Source organism: Centruroides sculpturatus, unplaced genomic scaffold, assembly GCF_000671375.1.
Source record: "Centruroides sculpturatus isolate CEXI.00-Female unplaced genomic scaffold, Cexi_2.0 scaffold1371, whole genome shotgun sequence".
In the NCBI taxonomy this organism is placed as follows: Eukaryota; Metazoa; Arthropoda; class Arachnida; order Scorpiones; family Buthidae; genus Centruroides; species Centruroides sculpturatus.
This window is the reverse complement of record NW_019385556.1, coordinates 185259-211669: the sequence shown is the minus strand read 5'-3', so window position 1 is coordinate 211669 and position 26411 is coordinate 185259. Positions and strand designations below refer to the sequence as shown.

The 26411-nt window shown below is 31.3% G+C and overlaps 1 protein-coding gene across 1 annotated transcript; it reads right to left on the bottom strand.

Annotated features, from left to right (window-relative positions):
• Positions 1–8948: 8948 nt before the first annotated feature.
• Positions 8949–22143, bottom strand: LOC111640108. Its single transcript, XM_023386110.1, has 4 exons — positions 21965–22143; positions 13374–13479; positions 9128–9300; positions 8949–9020 (listed from the first exon to the last, which is right to left on the bottom strand). Exons 1-4 carry the CDS (start codon positions 22043–22045, stop codon positions 8949–8951), a joined length of 432 nt encoding a protein of 143 aa, XP_023241878.1. The 5' UTR covers positions 22046–22143.
• Between the last annotated feature and the right edge of the window lie 4268 nt (positions 22144–26411).

Below are 26411 nucleotides of genomic sequence, written 5' to 3'. Positions count from 1 at the left end.
AATAGCATTTCGGATTTCAAGTATTTGTGTTCGAAATTCTCGTATAGAAAATTCCGTTGATCGAGTTGCCGCTTCAAAGGCAAGATTAAACTGATTTCGAGCTAAGGTTTCTTCTATAAGTGTTTGTTTTTGAATTAGAGATTGAATTTGATTTCGATTGTTCTTTGCAATTCGCAAAGTATCGTTAAGTAGAGTTGCTTGAGATTGGAGAAGGTGTATATATTCCTCATTGGTTTCGGATAATTGTGTGATTCGTTCATTTAGGATTTCGAGGTCTTCTGTTGTAGCAGCTCCGAACAGATATTTTAAAAGTTTACCTCCTGCGTCTATTAATCCTCGTTTTCCTCGGGTAACATTNCATATTTCTTGGTGTTAGCTTTTGGTCACGTGATCGTTCTATATTTATCAACTTCGTGGGAGATTTTCAGCATTGATCTGTTTCATATCTAATTTGCATATTTGTGATAGTGCATTACTAATCTTTATTAAACAGATCTAGACATTTTATATTATTTAAAGTTGACTGGATTAATAAAATAATTATATAAAATTTTTAGTGTTTAGCAGGAAAGTTTCAATGCCACGTGACGTTACAGTCATCCCGTGGTTCGCGGGAGATTTTGCTCAGTGATCTTTTTCATATGTAATTTGCATAATTATAATGGTAAATTATTAATCTTTATTAAACAGATTTACTTATTGTGTATTAATTAAATTCATCGGGTTTCATGGAAGAATTTTTCAAAACTTTTAGCGTTTATTCAGAAAAATTTATCCCTTGGTCACGTGAGGAGTATTTTCAGTCCTGTAAGTTAGGATCTCTACTGATTTGATGCTATTACGTAAAATAACGTGAAATAAGAATACAAAGTTCAATTAGCAAATAGTCCCTTTATTAGGAAATTAATTTGTTTGTAGATTTTAGATAAAACTAAATGGATGTGAATATAGAAAGTATAGTCGACCCCCCTATAAGATCATAGATACGTTCCATTCTTTAGGAATCTGATTTCTTACGAGTCCTTCCAATCATAGTTCGACACGTGTCAAGTTTACGGACTATGGCTGATTAAAAGGTTTTCTTCCATAAAATTAATCGATTCTAGACTAATCCGACTCAACATTTCCAAAATACGTATATATTTTTTGGAAATAATCCGTATAAACTANATTGAATAAGACGTCGTGGACATAATTGGTTAATAGATTTTTCATTGCCTACATATAGCGAGTATTCGCAGCTTTGTCTAGGTGATTGCCATATAGGAACAGTAGGTGAGCATACAGCGATTGGTGTTGTTTGGCATTTGGTTAACTCATGATGTTGTAATAACATATAGGACTGTCGATTTCTAGACAAGGCAATTAAGGGATATGAATTATTATAATAAACAAAGGCTCTTATAGTAGGATAATATACTGGTAATCGAACTATCTCATAAATATCAAAATAGCCTGTAGGTGTAACGAGAGGAATTTTAGCAAAAATACGTAATTGCTGTGGTAATGCTATAGCTGTGATAGAAGTCCATTGATAGTACTTAAACATAGTCTCCAATCGTGGTGTTTCCAAGAAAGCATATCCCTCTGGCAAGTGCAATTGTATTTCCTTTAGAGTTTTGAACATCAACTCCTTCGGAAGAAAATAAGTGCTGAGTCGTCCTTGCTCTAGAGTTTCAATAGCATTTCGGATTTCAAGTATTTGTGTTCGAAATTCTCGTATAGAAAATTCCGTTGATCGAGTTGCCGCTTCAAAGGCAAGATTAAACTGATTTCGAGCTAAGGTTTCTTCTATAAGTGTTTGTTTTTGAATTAGAGATTGAATTTGATTTCGATTGTTCTTTGCAATTCGCAAAGTATCGTTAAGTAGAGTTGCTTGAGATTGGAGAAGGTGTATATATTCCTCATTGGTTTCGGATAATTGTGTGATTCGTTCATTTAGGATTTCGAGGTCTTCTGTTGTAGCAGCTCCGAACAGATATTTTAAAAGTTTACCTCCTGCGTCTATTAATCCTCGTTTTCCTCGGGTAACATTGAGCGTGACTAGGGTTTTTAAATCATTATATTCTACTTCATATTCCATTAAAGTATCTTTTAGAAATTTAAATTCGTTAGCTGACAAAGTCCATCGGGATCCAAGGGAACTGCTGGAATCTCCCTTTCGTACCTGTCGTTGAACCAAGGTAGTTAAAAGTTGGACGTGTCGTTTTAATAGATGTAATTGCTCATCATATGGTTGAAAGGATATATCCAAAACAAGAATCCAATAATTCGTGGTCATAAAGAAGTTTCCCTGATGTACGAAGACAACACCTTTATATGCATTTGGAACTTCCTCCTCGGGTCTTGAATGAAGAGCATATAAGGCAGACAGGAGAAGGAGAACTCGTAACAAAAGTCGTAGTTGCATGACGTTGAGTCTCGTCACTCGGAGAACTCTGTATAAAGGGGGAAAGTTATTAGACGTCAGATGATGTAACAATTATAAATTTTAAATAGATTATAAATCGTTTATATAATTTATTCCTGTGAGGAGGATCGGCTAGTCGAAGGGGAAACAAATCTAGGAATCCTACTCCTTCGTGGAGGGGGAAGAATCCATGGTTGTTCCTCTACCGGCCCTTGACTTCTCAAGGCATAAGAATGAGAAGAAGGTTGTTCTCCTTCACTAAAGGATTCTATATCGTCCTCTTTCTCACTTTCAGAGTCAGATTCCGTTATTGATTCGGATTGTTGCGGTATTTCTGAGAAAATGAATTCGTCCCATGGGTCTAAATAAGAATGAGTTGAATTATCCTCTCTAGGAAGGGTATCCTGTTGGATTTGTATAGATGTAGAAGGTTGGGATATGGGTTCTTCTGATTCGAATTCTTGTCGGCTAACAGCATGCTTAAGACGGTTAGCATGGACTTGATGTCGTTTCTTAGTTATTATGTGCTCAATGATAAAAGTGACAGGACTCAATTGTGTTATGATTCGGAAAGGACCAGACCATCTTGGAGCTAACTTCCTTTTCAATCCCGGTTGCATGACTACTTCGTTTAGAAATACTCGATCGCCTACGTGATAAGTGGATATCTTATGAGTCTGCCGATGTCGTGTTTGTCGTTGTAAAGCAGCTTGCTCCGCATAATTTTTTGCTGTTTGATGAGCTTCAGCCATTCGGCATCTAAGTTCATAGGCATAATTATCCTCCGCGTCATATCTCGTTCGAGTAGGACTGGTGAGGAGGTCAAAAGGGTAGGTTGGATCTCTTCCATATAGCAAAAAGAATGGACTATCATTTGTTGAAGCGTGTGTAGTAGAGTTATAAGCGAATAGAGCATAAGGGATCCATTCGTCCCAATCTCGTTGATCCTTTGCGACATAATGTGAAATAATATCGATGAGGGTTTTATTAAATCTCTCTACTATCCCATTACAAGCAGGATGATATGCTGTGGTCAAAAGTCGTTTGATATGTAACAACTCACACACCTCCCTAAACATCTTCGATACTAGATTAGGTGCACGGTCGGTAAGCAATTGAACAGGAGTTGAATGTCTGAGGATAATATGGGTAACAAAAGCTTTAGCAATAGTTTTACTTCGGGTATCCGGTAGAGGTATAGCTTCAGCATAACGACTGAAATGATCCACAAAGACAAGTATATATTTATTTCCATTAGTTGTGATAGGCAATGGACCTACTATGTCCATGGCAGTTCGTTCGAACAACCGAGTCAGGGGAGGAAATAACTGCAATTCAGCTTCCTGTCGTTTATCCCTTCGTTTTTGTAGTGCACAACGTTGACAGCTTAGGCAATACTTTCTAATATCTTGTTTCATAGTCGGCCAGTAAAATAATGACTGAAATTTTCTATACATTTTTTCGGATCCCAAATGACCTCCAAAAGGAGTATCATGGTGAATGCGCAAAATATAGGGAATTAATATAGATGGGATGACTAGTTGTTCTAAAGATTTACCTGGTGGAGAGAGCAGTTGATGATATAATACTCCTTCTTCATCCAACAAATAGTTTTGTACAGTAATTGATTGCTTTGTATCTTCTAATTTTTGAATAATATCGTTCCATTTCTTTTCTCGTCTTTGGAATTCTCCAATTTGAGTTTTAGAATAAATAGGTTCAAAGTTATTTCTGTCAGAAATATGTCGAATAGGAATTCTACTTAGTGCATCCGCATTTTTATGACAATTTCCGGCCTTATGTTTAATATCAAAATTAAATTCCTGTAAGAAGATGATCCATCGAGCAACACGAGAGTTATTAGTAGAATCTTTATTGCTAATTAGCCATCTTAAAGGTCGATGGTCCGTTATTATGGTGAATTTCCTCCCATAAAGATATGGTTTAAAATATTTAGTAGCCCAGACTACCGCTAGACACTCTTTTTCGGCGGTACTGTAATTCCTTTCAGGTTTTCGTAATATTCGGCTTGCATATGCGATAGGTTTTTCTCCTGTTTCATCTTCCTGTGATAGGACGGCTCCTATTGATTCATTGGAGGCATCCGTAGATAATATAAAGGGTTTAGAAAAGTTGGGTGATCCTAAAAGAGGAGCTGAGGTGATTATTTCTTTCAATCTATCGAAACTGCGTTCCTGTTCTTCTCCCCATTGGAATTTTGTATCATTCTTTAATAAATCAGTTAAAGGCTTTGCAATGTGTGCATAGGATTTGATATGTCGTCTATAATATCCAGTTAAGCCTAGGAAAGATTTAATATCATGTTGATTGGTTGGTCGAGGAAAATTTAAGACACATGTTATTTTTTCTGGATCTGGCCTTATCCCTTCCTCTGAGACATCATGTCCCAGGAATTTGATTTGCCTTTGGAGAAAATGACACTTTTTTGGTTTCAGTTTCAAGCCAGCTTCAGCTAGTCGTTGGAAAATCTGTTCCAGTCTCGTTAAATGACTCTGGAAGTCGGGACTGAAAGTAAGTATATCGTCCATATAAACAAGGCAAATTTTTCCTTTGAGGCCGTGGAGAATAAAGTCTGCGGCACGTTGCCAAGACGCTGGGGCTCCGCAAAGACCCATTGGCATTCGGTTCCATTGATAGTGCCCATCGGGGCTAGAGAAGGCTGACTTCTCCTTGTTGCGCAGTCCCAATTGCCAAAATCCGGATAAGGTGTCCATAGTTGAAAAATACTTTGCCTGTCCTATTAGACTCAGTGCTTCCTGCACAAGTGGTAAAGGATATGGATCTGTTTTTGTTATTTTATTTAATTTCCTATAGTCGACAACTAAGCGCCATGTTTGATCTCGCTTCTTTACCAAAAGAGCCGGGGCGGACCATGGAGACTTAGAATGCTCTATTACTCCATGTTCCAATAATCCATCTATTATTTCATTCATCTGCTCTCGCTGGGCATATGGTATTCTATAAGGTGGTTGATATATAGGTGAGGCATCTCCGGTATTTATTTCATGCTCTACTACTGGGCAATATCCTAAGTCATAGTTATTGGCAGCAAATACATGCTTATACTTATATAATAAATCTAGCAAAGGTTTCTTTTTATCTTTCCCCACATGGGACCAATCAAACAGTTGGCCAAATTCCTCTTTAGTTAAAGTTGCAGTAGTATTTTCTGAGAGTAGATTCGAGCTTATAGTTGGAGGAGGAACCGTTTCTTCAATTGCTTTATGAAAGGTTCCAACGCATTTACCTTTAGGTAATTTCCTAGGCTGAGTAGACAAATTAGTTATGCGAACGGGAATTTTGCCCCCTTTTCTCGTTTTTATCACTGAATCCGCCCCTACAACACCTTCTTGATCATTTATCTCTGATTCTATAACTCCTATCTCTCCTCTTCGTTTTATTCCCGCTATTCTTGCCATCACAATAGTCTCTGTTCTAGGAGGAAGATTACAATCATCCAATAATATTACTTCTCTGACTTGTTCCTTAATATTAGGTTCTCTTATAGTAGTTAACTTAACATTAGAGTTCTCTGGAGTTAAACTAGTAATAGGTGGTATGGGCGTTCCTCTACGATTCCGTTTCCTTCTCTCCTGGATCTCAGGCCTCCGGAAGTCAATTTCCTCTCCTCCCGGAAGGATTAATTTCTCAGTGGCTAAACATATTGTAAAGTTTTGGGCCTTTATTATATCTCGTCCCAAAAGTCCATCAAATGGTTGAGGAATCAAATCGTCTACCACATAACAGAAATACTTAAATTGCAAGGGTCCTATTTTAAACTGGAACTCTACAGTTCCATATGTTTTAATTCCATGACCTGTTACACTTTAAAACAACACCTTTCTTTCCCTCCGATTAAAATCTATTCGAGTCACCTTCTGAGCTAACGAACGTGATAGAAGGGTTACTTTAGAGCCTGTATCTATAGCTAATCTGACGGGAAAATCGTTAATCATACAATGTAAAATGGGTTCAAAGTCTCCAGCTACTATCCTAACTCCTTCTCTGATTCGGGATTCCCTATACGCTTCACCGCTTTTCTTAGATGCGTCTAATTTATTTGGAAATCGATCTTGCCGCCGGTCCATAGCATGATGTAAATAAGGTGATGATGCGGAAGGGTGACATGTACTTCTATTCCTAAAACCTCCTCGAAGCCGCCGCCAGCTTACTTTATTAATTCGTCCATATGAGGACCCTCGATGTTGGGCTGGAGCAGGCCGAGTTCAGTGAACATTTCTCTGTCCGCCCGTGGAATTACTGGGTCGGTACTGCTGAGAATGAGTAGTGTCTCGGTCTTGTTCTCCGCCTCTTGCTCCCCCATTAAATGGTTCCGTTCGCCCTCGATAATAACCACGCCTTCCTCTCGAGGTGGGGTATCGCCTTCCTCGATTCGCTGAATAGGTATCTCTATGAAACGGAGTTCCTCGTCCTCGCGCCATCCGGTTATCGTTCTTTAGTTTCAATTCGTTTAATTGTGTCTGAATTCTAGCCACTGTTGTTTCTAAATTATTATTCGAACTAGCTCCCTCTTGTTCATTATCAACGTTATTCACTGCTCTTATAGGAAGTCGGGATTTCCCCGTTATTTGATCAATCGTCTCCTCACAAATAGCTACCTTAACGGCTTTATCGAAAGAATCCGGTTCCTTCGACAACACCTGTCGCTTTATCCTATCGTTTAGACCGCTCATAAATTGGGCAAGCAATCGCTCGTCTTTCTCTTTCGCTTGACACCGTTTGATAATCTCTGTTTCGCGTGCATCGACTCCAGTTTGTTCTATTATTGTTTCTGAGGCGAGTGTTTGCAGTCGAACGGCATACGTTTGCACGTCCTCGTCGCGCTCCTGCACACAAGCGTGAAATTTCTGTAACCTTAGGGAATATGGCTCTTTCTCAAAGCGCTTAATCATTTGTTTTTTAAACTCCTCATAAGTATCAATCTCCTTCATGCGCATATCTTTCCATGCAAAGTCCCTAGCAATGCCGGACAATTTCAGTTTTGCTACTCCCAAGCATTGAGATTTTGTCCAGTTAGTTAATTTAACGATTTCATCAAGGGAATCAAAGAAGTCTCCTATCCTTAATCCTGCTGTATCTCCCGAAAACGTAGGAATCAAAGGAATCATTCCGGATAGACCCCCTGCTGCAAGCGTACTTCCTCCTGCCTCTCCGCGCTGACGCCCTTGAGGATTTGCGTCACCTCTTGCCTCCATGTATCCCAAATTTTGCTCGAATCTCCCCTAAAATCAATCCCGCTCTGACACCACTGTGACCGCAGGGTCGGCACCTCTTTGGCGCCCTGTCAGGATGACACCACTGTGTCTTGTAGTAGACACAGAAAAATTTTATTGGCCGTTTATTTGGTTACGCGAACGGTCGCGTTATGGACTTCTAGTTCCGGGATGGAGGCGTACCGAGAGAACCAGAGGAATTACACTTTAACTCATCTAGACGTAATACCCGTTTATTGTTCATACTATATACAATCGCAATAGCTATATATAATTGGGTTAATTAACATATCTAAGTTTTTTCGGTTACCCGTATTCCTGAGAGAGAGAGCTCACATATATTTCGCGCGAGGATAAATACCTTGGTTTGAATCGTTGATTAGTCTTGGGTTGAATCGTTGATTTGTCTTCACAAAGTTCTTTCGAACGTTGATACGTTTTTCAAGTAGCACAAAGTTCTTCCTAACGTTGTCGGGCGTAGTCCTTTCGAACAGCGGCGATTAGATGAGTTCCTGGTAGCGACTTATCCGTTTTTGTAAAAAACACAGTGCGCACAAATTTCCAGAGACTGACTCTTACGTATCGACCCCTCCTTTTTATAAAGGGGGTCTCGTTGGGTTTTTTCCACTGCCTTATTAGGACTGTTCTTTTTTCTTTGACCAATAGCTTTTTTCGAGATTTCGGGTGACACATTCGATGTATCATGCTTGACAAGGAACTAAGTTCGTGGGAAAAGATTTTTATGTCTTTTTTTTATGGCAATTTGAAGTTAAATTTTTTTGTCTTTTCCTCCCTTAACAAAAATTTTATTTAACAAATTTATTCACTAAACTCGACTCTCACAATATCTCTAATTAGGTTGGAAATAAAACTTACACTGTACTCATTTTAAAGGCAATTTTCCTAATATGGCTTATTTCTTTAGTGTCTACCTTAAGAGACCAATGAGTGTGCACTCAGTTTATAAGGACCCTAAAGGTCACAGTTTTGTATCTCCTGGGATCAGAATTAGATGCCATGAAAGTGGCTTGGTACATTGGCTTGTGGTAGACTTTTGTAATTACCGTATATCTCAGCAGATAAGACGATAGTTGAATGATTAAAAAAAGGCCTCCAAAATCTGGGGTCATCTTACAGGACAGATACAAAAAAAATTATATTAAAATTTATATAAATTAAAACCATTATAAAAAGACAGACAAACCGTAATTATTTACTAGAATAGAGTAGGGTATGTGCACAGAATAGAATAGCCCATACTACATTTTTGCGAATAGTCAAGGTCATACTGGCATTGGCTGAATGTTGAATGCTGAATCTGTGCCAATGTTTGCAACAATCGCAAGGCAGTACTGCTAGATGCAAGAAAATAAAATTTGTTTATTTGAAAAATTACAAATAGGACATAATTCCATATACACTATACAGTATTATTATTCAGATGATGATGGCTGATATAAACTAAATTCATAGGCCATTGATAGTTTGTTGTCTTATAGGACAGATATATGATAAAACTATAAAACTTTGATGAAAATTTATACCTTGTCTTATCTGCCAAGATATACAGTATTTTCTTATGTATTAGCTCAATTTCCAAGTCCAAGAGGTGAACTTTTGCATTGCTGGACTGATCTAAAGTAAGGGTTAAGACACAGTTGTTGTTGTTAAATAGTCACATAATATAAAAAAAGTCATATTACTGTGTATTATTTTAATTATTTTATAATCTACAGCCAATACGATTATAAACATTATTTCAAAATTTCTGGATATCTATTTTCTTGTGCCTAACCTATATTGATATTAAAAAAATTTAAATTATATCATTTTTATAAAGAATGAAAAATGGATATAATATATTACATTCATTTTTAATTTTATGTAAATGCTGCCTAATGTTTTTATGGTGTAGCTGAAATTTCTTAAAACTAAATTATAAGATCAGAAGTGCATTTATTTCTAAAGTAAAAGTATTCATCAGATATGCCAAATTATGTTTAAAGAGATTACAAGCTAAATTTATTTCCTTTTCAAAATTTTTAAAATGAAATTACAATTAAAATTACAACTACAAACCCTTCTGATAACTGTTGGTGAGAAGAACTGTCCTATTGGATGTAGAGCAGTGGTTCCCAATTAGTTTTTCCTGCGTACCACTTCATAAAAGAGCTTAAACTCGCGTACCCCTTATAGCAGAAATTCATATTAATCCATACTAATATTATAAATTTGATGGTAATTCTGTCTGTCTGTCACCTTTTCACATCTAAACCACTGAACAGGTTTTAATAAAATTTGGCACAGAGATAGCTTACATGTTGCAGATGGACATGGTCTATATTTTACTGCGAGAAAATATCTTACTCCCATGAGAAAATTCGATATAATGCGGGCAAAGCTGTGGGTAGACAGCTAGTGATAAATAAAATAAGTTGTTTTTACATTTATTACCTTTAAAATACAATTCTAATAATAATGAAAATAACATGAGGTTATTTAATTTTAATGTGACAAATGTGCACAATTTTCTTTGCACAACTTTTTAAAATCTGGTTGCTTTTTGGTCAGCTTCAGTCTCAAGTCATCTTCAAGTTGAAGTCGGTGACAATGTTTAGTTTTCATGTTTGTCATGGCCGAAAATCCGCTCTTGCAGAGGTATGTTGTTCAAAATGATAGTAAATATTTTATTGCCGTTTTGTTGACATGATGATAATGATAATTGTACAATTTTTGTTTCTAGCATAAGAATTTCATTTAGGTATTGTCACAAATGCATTTTTTTAATGAAATTTCGAGAATATTTTCAGTTATAAATAAACAAATTTGTGCATTCAACATCGTGTTGTAAATTGCCAAATTTTTGATGGTCCACCCAATTATTTTTTGATTATTTCATCTCATGCATTTAAATTTTAAATAGACTGATTTTAGATTGCTGCACTTACCCCTTAATGTGATTTTGCGTACCCCCGGGGTACGCATACCACTAATTGGGAACCATTGATGCAGAGTAAATAAGCAGTATATAAAGTAATGGCCATTATCATCATTGTTCTTGATTTTACTAAAAATGTACATAAATTCTACAATATCCAATGACACAAGTTTGAAAGTTGATCACTTAAGACTTATTTACTGTAGAGAATTAACATACCCTAAAATTGAAATTACCAGAAATTAATCAGCTTTCAAGATACAAGTTCAAGTAGAAGTGTCTGTAATAGCAATTAAAATGTAGATTGACATTACAAAATGGAAGAAAATTAAAGGTGAATTTTCTTCCGTTTTCGGATCAGTGGTTTTCAGAAAAATTATGATAGCAGATGAATATTAAAAATTTTAATGATTTCTTTAAAGACACACTTACAAGGGGAACTCTTGTCATCACCAATTTCAATAAAATTTTCTGGATGTGTAGTATTTACTTGTACTTAAACTCCATCAAAGCTGCAGGACCCACTATTCAGGTATTCTCAAAAAAAATCACAATTGAAGTTTTTCTAGAACTATAACATCTATACAGAAGTGCCATTCACATGTTCATGGAATGACATGATTAGTTAAGGCATTGCATGAAGAGCATTAATATGCAAGATTGAATCGCATATATAGTTTCTAAAGTCATCAAAAATTTATTTTTTTTTATTTTGATCACTCCATATTTAGAAAATACATATAACATTACAATCATATTTTGTATTGTTTAACGTCATGTAGGTTCTCATACATATCAATACATTTACATTACATTTCATATGTAAGGATAGGAATATATTATAATATGCAGCGCAACACCATCAGTACTCTTTCCAGCAAAAAATATATTATTTACTGTGTATAATATATTAGTAGATAGATGGGTCTAATCTAATTAGGAAAGAAAACTAGATGAAGATTATGTTTTCTGCCTGATTTCAGTTTTACTGGAGAGGTAAGGACATTGCTATAGTTCATCAAGTAGGTCCCTTTGATGTAGAAAGGGAAGCAATCAAAGTTGACAGCTAGGATTCTCTCTTTTCATTCATCAGTAACCCCAATGATGGACAGTATAAATAAAACCATTAAGCATGCCAGACAAATTTTTATAGAAAATGTTTTCGCTTATACAGTATTTGGTTTGTAAGATATAGATATTCCTATGGAATCAATGAGCACTAGTACACTATCTCCTTAAAACCTAGAGAGAAATAGCAAATCATGAAGATGCTAAAAAAATACTCTCTCTAATTCTTAACCAGTTGGGTGCACCAGCTTTTTGTGACATGTTAAAATATGCTCTCAAATAACATGCAAAAGAAATATTTTCAAAAACATTATTGAAGTTTGTTTTCTACCCTCTGCTATTAAAACAAAATTTAAAGATTATGTGAATGAAATAGCAATGATTATTTGTGCATCACCAAACCATTATGTTTTAATTATTTTTATAATAAGTATTACCCAAAATGTTGTCATATTCTTGTGAAACAGTAATTTTAAGTATTTATTGCATTTATATTTTTTGAGCCAAAAACTTAGGAAATTCAAAAATAATTTTTGAATTCAAAAATAATTTTTGAATTTCCTGATATTTTATAAAGAATAATAAATTTAAAATGCAATAATTAAAACTGGCATAAAAATTGTACATAACAAATTTAATAACAATAAGAATAAATTATAAATGTAAAAGAAAAATTTCTCATATGGGATTCGAACCTGTATATTAATGCTCTTTATGCAACACTTTAACTAATCATGCCAGACCATGAACACATAAATGGCACTTTTGCATAGACATTAATAGTTCTAAAAAAGTTTAATCATGATTTTCTCAAGAATGCATGAATAGTGGGCTCTGTGTCTTTGGCAGAGTTTAAGTATGAGTAAATACTACACATCCATAAAATTTTGTCAAAATCAGTAATGACAACCTCCCGGGTTCCCCTTGTTAGTAAGTTTAGACAAAGAAAAGATGGTGCATAGACTTGTAATTGCAATTTCAAATTAGCAGATAACTCACACTGACTTTCAAACTGACTTAAAGTAACATACTCTGTACAAATTTGGAAAAATTTCCTTTTTTGAAATATATTACCAAAATTTGAACTACATTTCAAATAAAAAATGAAACATAATAATAAATATATATTAGCAGAGACTGACAGACTCTTACATTTCTACAATGTGACATATTTTTCCATTTCATAATATTACAATAATGTAATGTTTATTTTTAATTTCTTCAATGCAACTTTCTCAATTCAATCTTTTCTACTAATATTAAAGTATTAATAGTTTAATACTTAATTGAAATATCTTTAAAATTTTAAAAAGATAACTCTAATAAAACATTAAATATATTGAAAGATTAAAATATAAATTTTGTTCTAAAACATATCCACAACAAATCTTTAAAACCAGTAAAAAAGATTGTTATTTCAAGCAAACATTTTCAGCTCCTTTTACCAACCATTATCAGGCTGTTTAATTCAATTAAATTTGTACATTTAAATTATAATTTTTAAAAATTTTAAATACAATTATCACCAGTTGCAGCTTAAATTATATCATAATATTCATTTGAAATGAAAATATTTGTTACAGATTTAAAAGATTCATTGTAGATGTGTTGATGTGTAAGCAGTTCGTAAAAGTATTTGCTATAAACAACAACTTTTTATAAAAATATATTTTGAAGAAATAAAATAAAAAAGTAAAATTACCATTATGAAGACTGGAAGATGATTGAGAAGCAGCAGTATTAAATGCAGTCTCTAAAATTGCAGTTAATGAAGGAGAAGGACTGCTAACAAGAACTTCTTCTGGCTCCTACAGAAAAAAAATATTTAATTTTATTTTGAATGTTAAATAATAAAATTTAAAATAACATTAAATTTCTTATAACTTCTTAATAACTTATATAAGATTAATTTTCATCTGATTTTTTTAAATAGAATAAAAATTATCATTTTATAACAAAATTTTTTATTTTTGTATTATCTTACAGAAATAGACCATAAGCTAATTCAAAATAATTTAAATGCCTTCTTTATATATTTATAATAAATTCCACCTGATGATAACTAATTAACCCATTAATTCAGTGTTTTTCAACCTATTTTTAATAGTGACACCCCAACTTGGTAATTTTTTCTTGTAGCACTCCTACTTTATCAATATAGAGTTATTGCAATTTTTTTTACTTTTAATAATACACATAATTAGTGTTATGGCACTGCCAAGCAACATTTTGTGGCATCCTTGAAATGTCGTTGAAGCACCCTATTTTGTTGTGGCACACCAGTTGAAAACCACTGCATTAATTAATTACTCTCTAATATATATAGTATTAACACTGTATTGATCAGAAGAAAAATGTAATAGATATGAACTCATTAGTAGTAGTGCAAGAAGTCTGATGACAAAATGACTCAAACTTTGCAATTCTGCTGATGTTGTAAGTCAGAATTGCTTGTTGTACCATCAGCTCATCATCACCAAGTCTGACTCACAGCAACATTAACTCACAGCAAAATTAACAAGCTGACTCACAGCAACTTTGTGAGTTCTACTTTTCTTTTATCTCCTTGTATAATTATTTTATATAATACTTTATAACTATATTATATTTAACATTTTGTTTTTGATTCTTCCTGAGCCAAAAACACTTTTTAAAAATTAAATAAGTTTGGTTATCATAAGAAGTAATTTTCTCTCTTAATTTTTCATGTTTTTCTCTTTATTACTAATTACTCTTTATTAACAGTTAAAATCATTTTTTATACCATTAAATTTTTTATAGTAGTCACATAACAAAAATGCATAAAAACTTTCTCAAAAGCTTTCAGATAATCAAATTTTTGTATTGTTCTAATTGTTAGAAAATACATTAATTTTGAAACTAATTTGTATTTATCATACATATTTTTTAATCATTCTGAGAACTTTTATGTACTTCAAATATTTTTTATCTTGACAAATATTTTTATGTTGGTCTAATCCAAATAATCCAAGGTTATTTAAATAATGCTTACTTGCATTTATTTTGCTTGCACATATGCATTCTTACATATACATAGAATATATATTTATATTCTTTTTTTAAGTATGAAGAAGAATTGTGAAATAGATTGAAAACATTAATTCTATAGAAATGTTTATTGTTGGAGTAAAGTAAAGGCTATAATTATTTTTGTCATTTAATTTTAATGTATTTCAAATATCCATGAAGTAGTTTCAAATATTTCTACAATAAAAGAATTTACTATTTTCAAATGCTCTATTTATATCAAATACTAATACAAGGAATATCCAAAATTAATAGTAAAGGTCTGATCTCAGTACCCTACTGAAAAAATCAAAAATTAGACAGAGATTGCATTTCTTAGTATGTGTTTACCTCTTAATAGACATTTGATTACATAATTATATCACTCCACAGAAATCACTGAAGTTGATATAATGGTGTAGACTTCCAAAATGATGTTTACAACACAGGAACAAACGTTTTATACAAATTCAGGTCATGCTTGATTAGTAAGAATTTATGCCAAAGTAAAGAAAGCCTGCAGGAATAAAGCTTTGCTCTTATCAACTCTATAGAACTGCAGCCAAGTGGGCTGATGCATTTCACAAGGGTAAACAAAAATATATGCATGGAGATGGTCATCTACTAATGTATCAATCAGATCAATATGCAAGTAATCAAAGCTTTGCTGGATGTTGATCAAAAATGGATATGTGAGAAGAGTTCTTTAAAAGCAAAGATTTCCACAGTTAATTGTTTTCAAAGGTAATTATATTTAATATAAGTGTGAAAACTATAATAAGGACTGATTGGATGAGTTATCATTTAAACTACAGAATAACTGTCCATACTAATAACTATATATAATAACTGAATATTATCATAACTAAGCAATAAACTAGTCACTGCACTTGGCAAATAGCTATCATCTAGCCAACTAAAAATAATTCTTACTGTATTACCAAAAGCATAGATAAACAAGATAGAGAAGCAAAAATGAGTAATCCAAAGTGCAGTCCAAATTGGCATATATACAAAAATATACATTAGTAGATTTGGTAGATATTATCTACAATATTTTAATATATGCATTTTATAATCAAAAATAGTTAATTTTTATGCAATATAAAATAAGATTTGCTTAATTTTGACAATTAATATAAAACTGTGGCATTTTAAATCTAAACAGATTCTTGAACTTCACTATATAAAATTTAAAATATAAACTTTTTAAAATATTCTACCATTATTAAAATAAAATTTATTTAAATAGTCTAAATACAAATTACCCATATTGGAATCAGAGCTGATTAGCCATCCTGTTTCTTTACTACGATACAGAATAAATTTTAACCACCTAAAATTAGCTGGTTAACTTAGCCAGAAGTTTATCCAAAAGATTTGCACTTGTACAATGCATTGAGGGTAATTCTGTAGATTAATTAAAGAATACTTAATCTTGAGGTTAAAACTCATGCAAATGCTTTAAGGGATAGTATATACAGGTAACCCCCGTATAACACAGGAGTTATGTTCCAAAAAATTGCCATGTTATGCAAATCCATGTTATACGAAACAAAGAACTAGTACGAAAAGAGGGATTAGGTTCCAAAAAATGAAAAAGCATGCTATTATATTTTCATAATTAATATAAATATCTTTATTAAAATTTTCTTAAGTGATACATATTGATATAAATTAAACAATGTTTTCCTCATCATCACTAAGCACTATTAACCAAGGGCATTTTCTTTTTGGCAAGTTATCCTTATCCTCTGAGCATTTTTCTGTATTATCTTCAGATCCATGCTCTATCTTTTACAAAAAATTTGCTATTTTAGACTGCTTGCTTTTAGTTAAAAGATCTTTATAAATTTCCTTATATGGTGCTAAGCACTTATGAAGAATAAAGCAATTTATGGAATAATGGAAAAACATCTGGCAACACCAAAATCAAAAGTGTCGAGATCTGGCAACACTGAAACAAGTTTCAAGAAGGATCATGTGTATCAACAGAAGGCAGAAAAAGAAAATTCACATACTAATAGCTAACTTAAGTATTATTACTTAAGTACTAATAGTTCACGAAAATAATAATTTTCATGAACTATTAGTACTTCGGCATGTGAAAATTAATTACATTTCATGTTGTACAAGGATTTTACCCAATTCTCGAACCATGTTAGAGTGGATCCGTGCTATAGAAGTGCCGTGTTATACGAGTTACCTGTATATGGAAAGTTGCATCAAAATAGATTACATTTGTTGGATTTGTTGTGTTATTGGATTGCATTAGTGGCAATGCTATATAACTGCAACAGTGCATCTTGAATAATATAAATGGAAATGAGAAATGCTTTCCTCAGGTGCATCCTAACTGTAGATAAAATATGAGCACAAGTTTACTAACCTGAACTAAAGCAAGTTATTAGATTAAAGGCAATAATGTTCTCCAAGATCAAGAAAATTCAAACAAGGTCCTGCAGATGATAGTCATGATTATTGCTTACAACTATGAACATTTAATCTTGTCTCATGCTGTTGCAGATAAAACAACAAAAACATATGGTATTACAGAATTTTTCTGGGTAAGAATCGACACCTGGCATTCCATCAAAAACAATCAAAACTGATTCAAAGAAAACCCATCATATTGCATGATAATGCACAATATCATCTGTTGGTTGTTGTACACAAACCAACAGGTTTTTCCATTTCCATAGGTAAAAATACCTATGGAAATGGAAAAACCTTGAAATGCACACCCTATATCCCAGACTTGAGCTCCTGCAATTATAAATTTTTTAGGAAAGTGAAGAAGCCCATGCAGAGAGTACAACAGAATAGTCAAGAAGCAATTTGTGCCAATATGTTCTCTCTGAGAGATAACTTTAGAAATGACACAAATTATTATTTATTACTATTACTACAAATTTTTAAAATATTTATAACAATTTATTATTTGAGAGTGATCTGTAATTGAACTGTCCAGGGTTTCCTAAGGTGGTTTAAACATATTTAAGTTCCAAATAAATAGTTTTGACTTCAAAAACAAAACTGAACTTACAAAGAAAGTGCTCCAAATGACTATCTGACTTTTAAACATCTCATATTTAAAACAAAAGTTTACATAAAACTTTACGTAAGTTTTATGTAAACTAAAATTGGTTCCTTTCCTTTTCAAAAATGCTTGGGAAAAGGAACCAGTTTTAAGCTATTGGATTTATAAGCTCTAGTAAAAACACATTCATAAGAGTGGGTGATGTAGTGGTTGTGTTCTGGTCTCCAAATGCATATCCTTTCATAAGTAGTCAGGTATAGTGCTATGCTATCCCTATATAGAGGAGAATAAACGTGGGAAATTTTTTTAAAGTATTTTTTCATGTGTTTTTTCTCATTACTGTTTCAGAATAAGATTTTGTAAACAGTTATGTCTAGTTAAGAAAAGTCTTTTTTTATTGTTACATAATTCCTTTTATATGTGAAATTTTTTTTTGTGGTAGTTTTTGGCGATATCCACAAAAGATTTTTGCAGATATATCTGTCCTACACCACTGCCACACGATCGCCCTTGACAGATATATCTGTTGGTCACTGCTGAGTGGATATTCTTTGGTGTTCTGGATTGGAATCTCAAATTTTTTAAAGAAATTTTTTAAAATTTTATTTTCATTTTTTTTAAATTTTTATTGTACCTACAAGCATTTTGTTTATAGATTTGTTATTATATTATTTTTTATATCATAACTTGTTATATTATTTTATCTGTGCTTAATTTTTAATCTTTAAATATTAATAAATAATACAAAGTGTAATTATTTAATCTCCTAATATTATCATAGAGTGAAATTTTTATACACTTATTTAATTCTTTTATTCAAAAAGTTTGGCTAAAACAAATCTGACAGTATTTTCTCTGTTGATATTTCTAAAGTAAGTATTGAGGACCAACCAAATAGCAAACTCAGCCTTTTTAAACACTTAATGAAACATGAAACATATTGCTGAGAAATGTTTATTAAACAAATACTAACATTTTCAACCTAATAGAATAGGCCATCTTCAGGTGTAACTGCATTCAAACTTATTTTAAAAATTTAACATTCTAACAACAGAATGTCCAAACATTTTACATTTATATTTAAAATGAAAATATTAGATAAATTAACCAATAAATAATAAAATAGAATAAATCCTTAAGCACAACGGCTCTTCAAATCTCGGAACTTTTAACCTGAAGAAGACTGAAAAATACGGTCAAAAACGTTTGTTTTTCAATTAAATATTTTACTGGTCACTTAAAGGTTGTTGTGAGTCTATTATATATTGTACCAGTACCTGTAAACGAGTGTTTAACCTTTAATCATTCATAACAAGCATTTATTTCAGTAACATGAAATGCCTATTTTCTGACAATTTATACACATCAAGAATTCAAAAACATATTCATACCTTATCATCAATTCCAGTAATAATTTTGTTAAATAAATTAACAAAATTATCACTTTTTATTTAAAATGTTTTTAAGTAAATTATTGAAACTTGCTAACTATTGATTAATAAATAAACAGTATACTTATACATGAGCCATTCACAGGCCAAATCGATTAACTCCATTTGTAAATCCTTAATACAATCATTATTATTTTCAAATTTTTCACAAAACAATATATAATACATTCTGCAATGTTTATTTAAATTTAAAGTTTAAAAGGAATTTTAAAAAATAATTTATATTCACAATTTTTATACTTTTTGTTTTGTGGAGTTAATCGATTTGGCAAGTGAGCGGCTCATAATTAATAACAAAAATATAACTTCTTAAATTTTAAAATATGATGAAAAAATAATATTTCGAACAAGTAACAATTTTAAATAGATATTTTCATAAATTATATAAAATTTGTTTAGAAGTTTTTCTTGTTAAATTTACTTAATTACTTATATTTTTTCATGACTTTTTGTATAAAAAATTTATCTGAAAACAAAAATTATACTCTTACAACAAAATATATAGTGAAATATTAATATAATTATGCAGTACAATGTTGCCAACCTTCCTTAATGAGAATTCTCACTTTTTTTAATTAAAACCTATCTGTTTTTTCCATATTATTTTATGAAATCTCCCATCTTTCTCCCACTACAAATTTTAACATTAAAATATAGTCACTGGCTATATTATTATGACCACACAAAGAATTCAAATAAAATTAGATTTTAAAGTTGTTTTTGGATTTACATCTTACTATTGTAACTTCAAACATGTATACAAAATGTCTGTTTATATTCAGTAACAAAAAAGAAAATACTAAAAATCAAAATTTCAAAAGAAATAGTAAATCAACAGACTAATGTTTTGCTATTTACCTTTCCACTGATTACAGTTTACCTATACTTTAGCATCTAGTTCAGCAATTCCCAACTGTGAATATGCGAAAAAAAAATAACAACAAATATACTATAATAATAATACAGTAATATCCTGAACTTACACAATAGGTGGGACCAAGCAATAACTGCGTAAGTTGAATTCGTGTAAGTCGGGGTACAATTTTGCAATTTGTGTAAAATCCAAGTCGAATGTATGTAAGCTAATAAATGTTCTTGTTAATCTTATCTCATCTTTTGATTCGTTCATGGTTACAAGAAATCACCACATAGGGTCTCTCAAGTCTCCATAGATATAACAAACACAGAAATAAATAACATAAAATAAATTGTAGCTATGTGTCGATTCCGTGCGACACATCCGAACATGCAAGTTGAACAATAGTGTGGGGGGAGTGAGTAATCAAGAATTGTGTGACGCTCAAACAAAAGATGAATTGACAAGATTTGAAAATCGCATAACTCCGGGTTCACGTAAGTTGAAGTATTACTGTAATTGGATTCTATGTTGAGGTCTTTGGCAATGTCATGGAACTCAATGCTTAGTGTTATATTTATCTGTCCTTCCTCACAATTTTCAATTAAAAAAAAAAACATCATTTTTCACATGTAATTGTACAGCACTGTATACATTAATTGGCCAGGGCATCATTGGTTGATAAATACACAAAATAAAACTTAGTGGAAATGGAAAATAAAATTTAGGAAAATGGACTGTCAAGGAGTACACGAGTCAAAAAAGGTTGCGAACTGCTGACCTAGTTGATTATGTTATTTTAGGACTCTCCAATGGCCAAGTGGATAAAATTACCAAAAACTGAAATATGACCCCTAGTTTGCACCTGCCCAACAGTTTGGACCATAAAAATTTTCTGCAAGTAAAACCCTTCACACATTTAACATCCTAAACAGAGGGCCCAGTTCCTGTAGAAAATTCTCATGAGGCATTTGATCCTTGGAAGACTGCCCACAAGTTTACATTGTCTTATCCCATCAATCCAATTCATTTGCAATTAGTACATCATTTACTGAAAGTTTTGTGTAATTTCTCAAATTTTACATCACTTACAACAGGAAAAATCCTTTCAACTTTGGTATTTGAATGTAGAAGCACTAAAATTAAATCAGCTAATTTATTTATGTTTGAAAACACTGGTTTGTTATCAAAATCCTTCGTATTTCTTATTGTTCCATATCTCTTCAAAAAGTTTAATCTTTTAACAAATTCACCTTCTAATAGTTTTATACTTCTCCATTTCATATCAATATTTTGAAGTGGAAAAATATAAAACTATTAAAAGTTGAATTTTTAAAATAAGTCTTTTGATACAAAAATGTGTAAATTACAGATTTCTGTATCAAAAAACTTACTTTAAAAATTTATCATCAAAATTACATCTTTTTGAAGAGCTCACTTTTAATAACAATGTTTTTAATTTAATTGAAGAATCAGAAGATCAAAATCATTTAATCTAAAATTAGTATTAAAGAACTGGAATAGAATTTCAATTTATTAAATAACAATTTTCCTCAAATATCCAAAATGGCATTTACTAACTGATGCAACATGTGCTGAGAATGTATAGTTTCATCCTTTGGATTAAAAAAAGTACTAGCACAATTCACATTCCTAATATTTCTATTTCTTCATGATAACAAAAAATAAATTAAGGTAAAATTTTCCTTTTTCTTGTTTAATTTGAAAATTCCCACAAGTTGGAAACATTAATTTGAAGTGTAACTTTCTTTGTGGCCAAAATTGCATAATATTCTTATGGTTAGTATTATTAGTTAATGTCAACTCTTAAAGGAAGCTCATGGGGATTGACAGTAACAAGAATTTACTGTAAATATGATAATTTCTTAAATTATAATTTTATTCTTAAAAATATATACCTCTGGATGGACTTTGATGAATGCAGAACTCTCACCCCATTGATGTTCTTGCTGTTCTTTTGGAAGTAAATGCTCTTCCATAGTAATTGTAATACTAACAATTGGCTATTCTGTAAAAAAAATATATTTTTTAATTATAGAATATATAAAACTGGATAAAAAAAATATATTATTATTATTTACATATCTAAATTTATTAGAAAGTTTGAATCAAATACAAGTGTTCAATTTTGAGTTTTAACTTTCTAGGTTTATTAAAACAAAAATTAAAGCAAAATATATCCAAAAATTATTTCTGAAGATAAACTTAAATTTTAAAATGGATTTTATAATCCTATCATTACTGTATTTCCTCAATTCTAAGATGGGCATTTTTACTTGTCTAAAATAGAGGTGTTCTTATATTGACAGTTCAAAACAACAATCAGCAGTCATTGCAAATAGACCACATATTGTACTGTGTATGCACTATTAATAAATATTTTTGACTACATTATATAGCTATAGTACAGCTGAAAATAAAATATTTTGCAAAATTATTTATTTATGTTACATCTTTAACAAGGCCAAACATTTTACAATTAATAAATGGATAATTAGAACAAACAAGGAACTGTACCATCTGTATTATATATTTCATGTAAACAAGTTAAAGACCAACAGACTGTGTGTTGGATCACATGGAAAATATGGCTGACAACAGGAAACTAAAAAAATTTACATAAAAGAAATGGAAAACATTAAAACAGATTGATGGATAATAAGTTATAAATGATGATATCAGAGAAGTAGGAAGAGAAACTGGATTGAGAAGATTGGGGATAGAAAGAAGTGGAGGAAAAAACTATTTTTTGCTAAGAGTCTTAAAGATTGCATCATGCAGAAAACTTATTGATAATTAAGATTGGAATGTTGAAAAATATCCAAGAAATCTCTGAGACAAAAAACATCAAGAATGCATATTACAATTTGAATTTTATATTTAAACAAGAAACCAATTAAACTAGATAAATTTCAAATAATTGTTTATGTTCTGTATCTGAATATGATTGAAAAGTTATTGCTAGATTATGAAATTTTTTGTTTTGAGATGTTTTACATTTTATAAATAAATTACAAAAATCTAAATAATTCAAAATACAGAAATGATATAATCTAATCATTTAATAAATTATATTGCAAAATTAGGGATAAAGACATATACCACATAGGAGATGCACTACATAAATTCAGTCTTTGATCTTAATATAAAAGTGTAAATTATATTTGATTTCATAAACAATACTGATGTTTTGATCCCTTAACTTACTAAACAAATCCAGAAATCCTGTTTATCATTACATAAAATATTTTCTAATTATTTTATGTAATGATTGGAAAACATTTTAGCTTCATTCTCAAATATTCAAATTGGAGCGGTTAAGAATAAAAGATTTCAAAAACATTTATGTAATGCTATATTTTGAGACAACATGAAGTGTTGGCACTAGACACTGGACTTTTCCACATTCACTTTATTTTCAACATAAAGAAGATAGTTATGTAATGATTAATAGAATTTTATAATCAGTTTGTTTCTATTTATTTTGAATTGTTTTATAATGATTTCAATTCTGTAAACAAACAAATGTTGCAAATTCACAAACAACTATCAGACTGTTAATTTAGCTTCTGTAATAGCAGTTCTTAAAAAAGTCAATATTTCAGATTTATCATATAACTGTTGCTTTTTACCAAGTTGTATCCTTGATATAAATTATGATAATCAGAAAAATAAATTACTTGAAATGTTAAACAATAAGATTATAGAATAACAGAAACTTTTCAGGAAAAGAATTTATAAAAGAACTAGCATCAGAAGGCAACATAGTAAGTTTAATCCAGCTTGCAAAACAGGAAAGCATCAGTCTTAGATAAGACTTACAAACTATATAAAGTTACTGGAAAATGCTATTAATGTTTTTTACATTTTTATGCCAATAAAATAATTATACAGTCTGCATTTGGAAAACATCCAATGTTTTTATCTATGCAAACAGAAAAAGATTAATATTTATATCAACAGACAAGGAATAAAAACCAAGAACTTTGAAAATTATTTTGTTACTGTTTGTTCATGTGAATGCATTAGAAATATGACTGCATAAAGAAAGAAAAAAATGTATTTTTAAAATTAATGATGTTCAAGACTTAAAGCAGCTTATATTTTCAGTATTGATTTATTTTTCATTTTTGATTTGATTTAAGACAGTAATCAAATTATAGATAACAACATCTATCTATAAGAGAAATAAAGATTTTACCTATTGTATAATTAATGTGATTTATTGTATTTATTAATTGACAAGACTATATCTTGTTTATAAAATCATACTGCCCGATGTTCTTACCAGCATAGTGGTATGAAGGAGTACATGTTGAGAGTTGATATTTGGCACAGAGTATTAGGTGCCCAAATCATTTGCGCATAAAAAAATCCAGACTCATAGGTAGTCGGTCTGGATTTTTTTATCCAGACCCTTCTGGATTTTTTTATCCAGATTCCTCGATTCTCAGGGGACTGAGAATCGAGGAATCTGGATAAAATACATCACAATAAAATACAAAATGGCAACCCTCTTCTACAAACAGGCAAAACAGCCACCTCACCCCACCAAAGTCAGGTAGCGGAGAGTACCACCCACAGTCATTCTAAGAAGTGAACTCTGACCTTAGGACTGAACGGGTAGTTTCTTCTATGTTAAATAACCTAATTTTGTAAATTTGGGAGTGCTTCAAATATGATGTTAGAATGGTTTTATGTCATTACAAGTGGGTTTTTTTAAACATTATCTAGTATAGTAAAATCGTAGGACCAATAAAAATTTGACGTTATATTAGGACTGTCGTTACATTTGATGACATTATAATCGGGTTAAACTGTATATTGTTTGTGTATATTGTATAATTTCAGACGATACAATAGCCATGATTATTTTTTTCAAAAATGGGAACTTTTCGTTATGCATCGACAAAAATTCAACCCAGGCCAACACGCAACAGAGAGAAATTTTGAAATTGGATGGGTTAATTTCATTAAAAATGCATCGTGGACGACCTCGTGGTTGTCGCTGGTGAAGTTTGAACAATCGCGCCCAAAGGCAGCAATATCAAAGAAGATAGGAGAATGAAAACAAGACCTGCCTTGAGCATCAAAGTGATTCCATCTCCGAGACATAGTCTTGTCCCAAATATGGTTTTGCCGTTTTACTTGTTTAATTTTAGAAACATTTTCCATATACTGATTCCAGGATGATATCCTTTATCATGTCACAAACAACAGTTTTTGTTGTTGAACAACTTTTGTTTTGTGATTTTAATAATTTTGAAGTTACAATGGAAAATAGTATAAATATTTTCTATTGTAATTTTTACTTTTATTTTTACAGTCTATCTTACTGTTGTGCTTATATACCACATTTTTTTTATGTTTCTTTCTATATTTTATATCATTTTATTTGTATATATCATATTTACATTAGTTATGTATATTTATATCTGTCTATCATTTTATGCTTTTTTTACTGATTCATATTTTTGTTTATTGTATGTTTTATGAAAGGTTGTTTACAGTGTTTTATGGAAGGCAGTAATCTCATGCATTTAGATATTATTTTTGTGTTAAATAATTAAAAAAGAATTAATAAATAAACAATACCACCAGATACAATCTTAAAATCAGTATAGTTTGTTTCATGCCTTCCATGCTAAAAATGATGACAAAAATAACCAATAAACAAATTTTAACCATACCTTTATAACATGCATATGCAAAGAAAAATATTTATGCAAAGCAAAAAAACACAACACAAAACATTCTGTGTCAAGGATAAAAATGTGCCAGCAACAACAACCAATAAAAGTTATTCCTGTAGCAAAAAAGCAAATAAATAAACTATAACAATGAATAGCACATATAAACTGTGCAAAACTGGTGCAGTTAATTCCTTCTTTACCAAGGAATAGTTTAGGGCTCTAAACTGCCATGAGACAAACACCTGTTTCAGATCCTATGCAACAAATTACCGTTCGGTACTATGAAAATGAAAAATCAGAATATACAATTGCATCTGTCATCTACTTTTTAGCAACAATCTACAGTCGACCCCCCTATAAGATAGAGATACGTTCCATTCTCTAGGAATCCGCTTTCTTACGAATCCTTCCAATCACAACCCGACACGTATCAAGTTTACGGACTACGGCTGTTTGAAAGGTTTTCTTCCATAAAATTAATCGATTCTAGACTAATCCGACTCAACATTTCCAAAATACGTATATATTTTTTGGGAATAATCCGTATAAACTACGCTATAAACAAAAAATTGTAGGATTACTTACCGAGTGTCACCATTCGACATTGCCATTGCTCAACATTGTTTTCGTCGCGGAACAGCTCAGCAAAGAG

What these genes read in the sequence shown, in the direction of transcription:
- LOC111640108 (XM_023386110.1), bottom strand. Translation starts at nt 22,045, where the DNA reads ATGGAAGAGCATTTACTTCCAAAAGAACAGCAAGAACATCAATGGGGT. An exon ending in TCATCAAAGTCCATCCAGAG is followed by an intron (nt 13,480 to 21,964) that starts GTATATATTTTT and finishes TTTTTTCTGTAG; the next exon opens with GAGCCAGAAGAAGTTCTTGT. An exon ending in ATCTTCCAGTCTTCATAATG is followed by an intron (nt 9,301 to 13,373) that starts GTAATTTTACTT and finishes CCCTTACTTTAG; the next exon opens with ATCAGTCCAGCAATGCAAAA.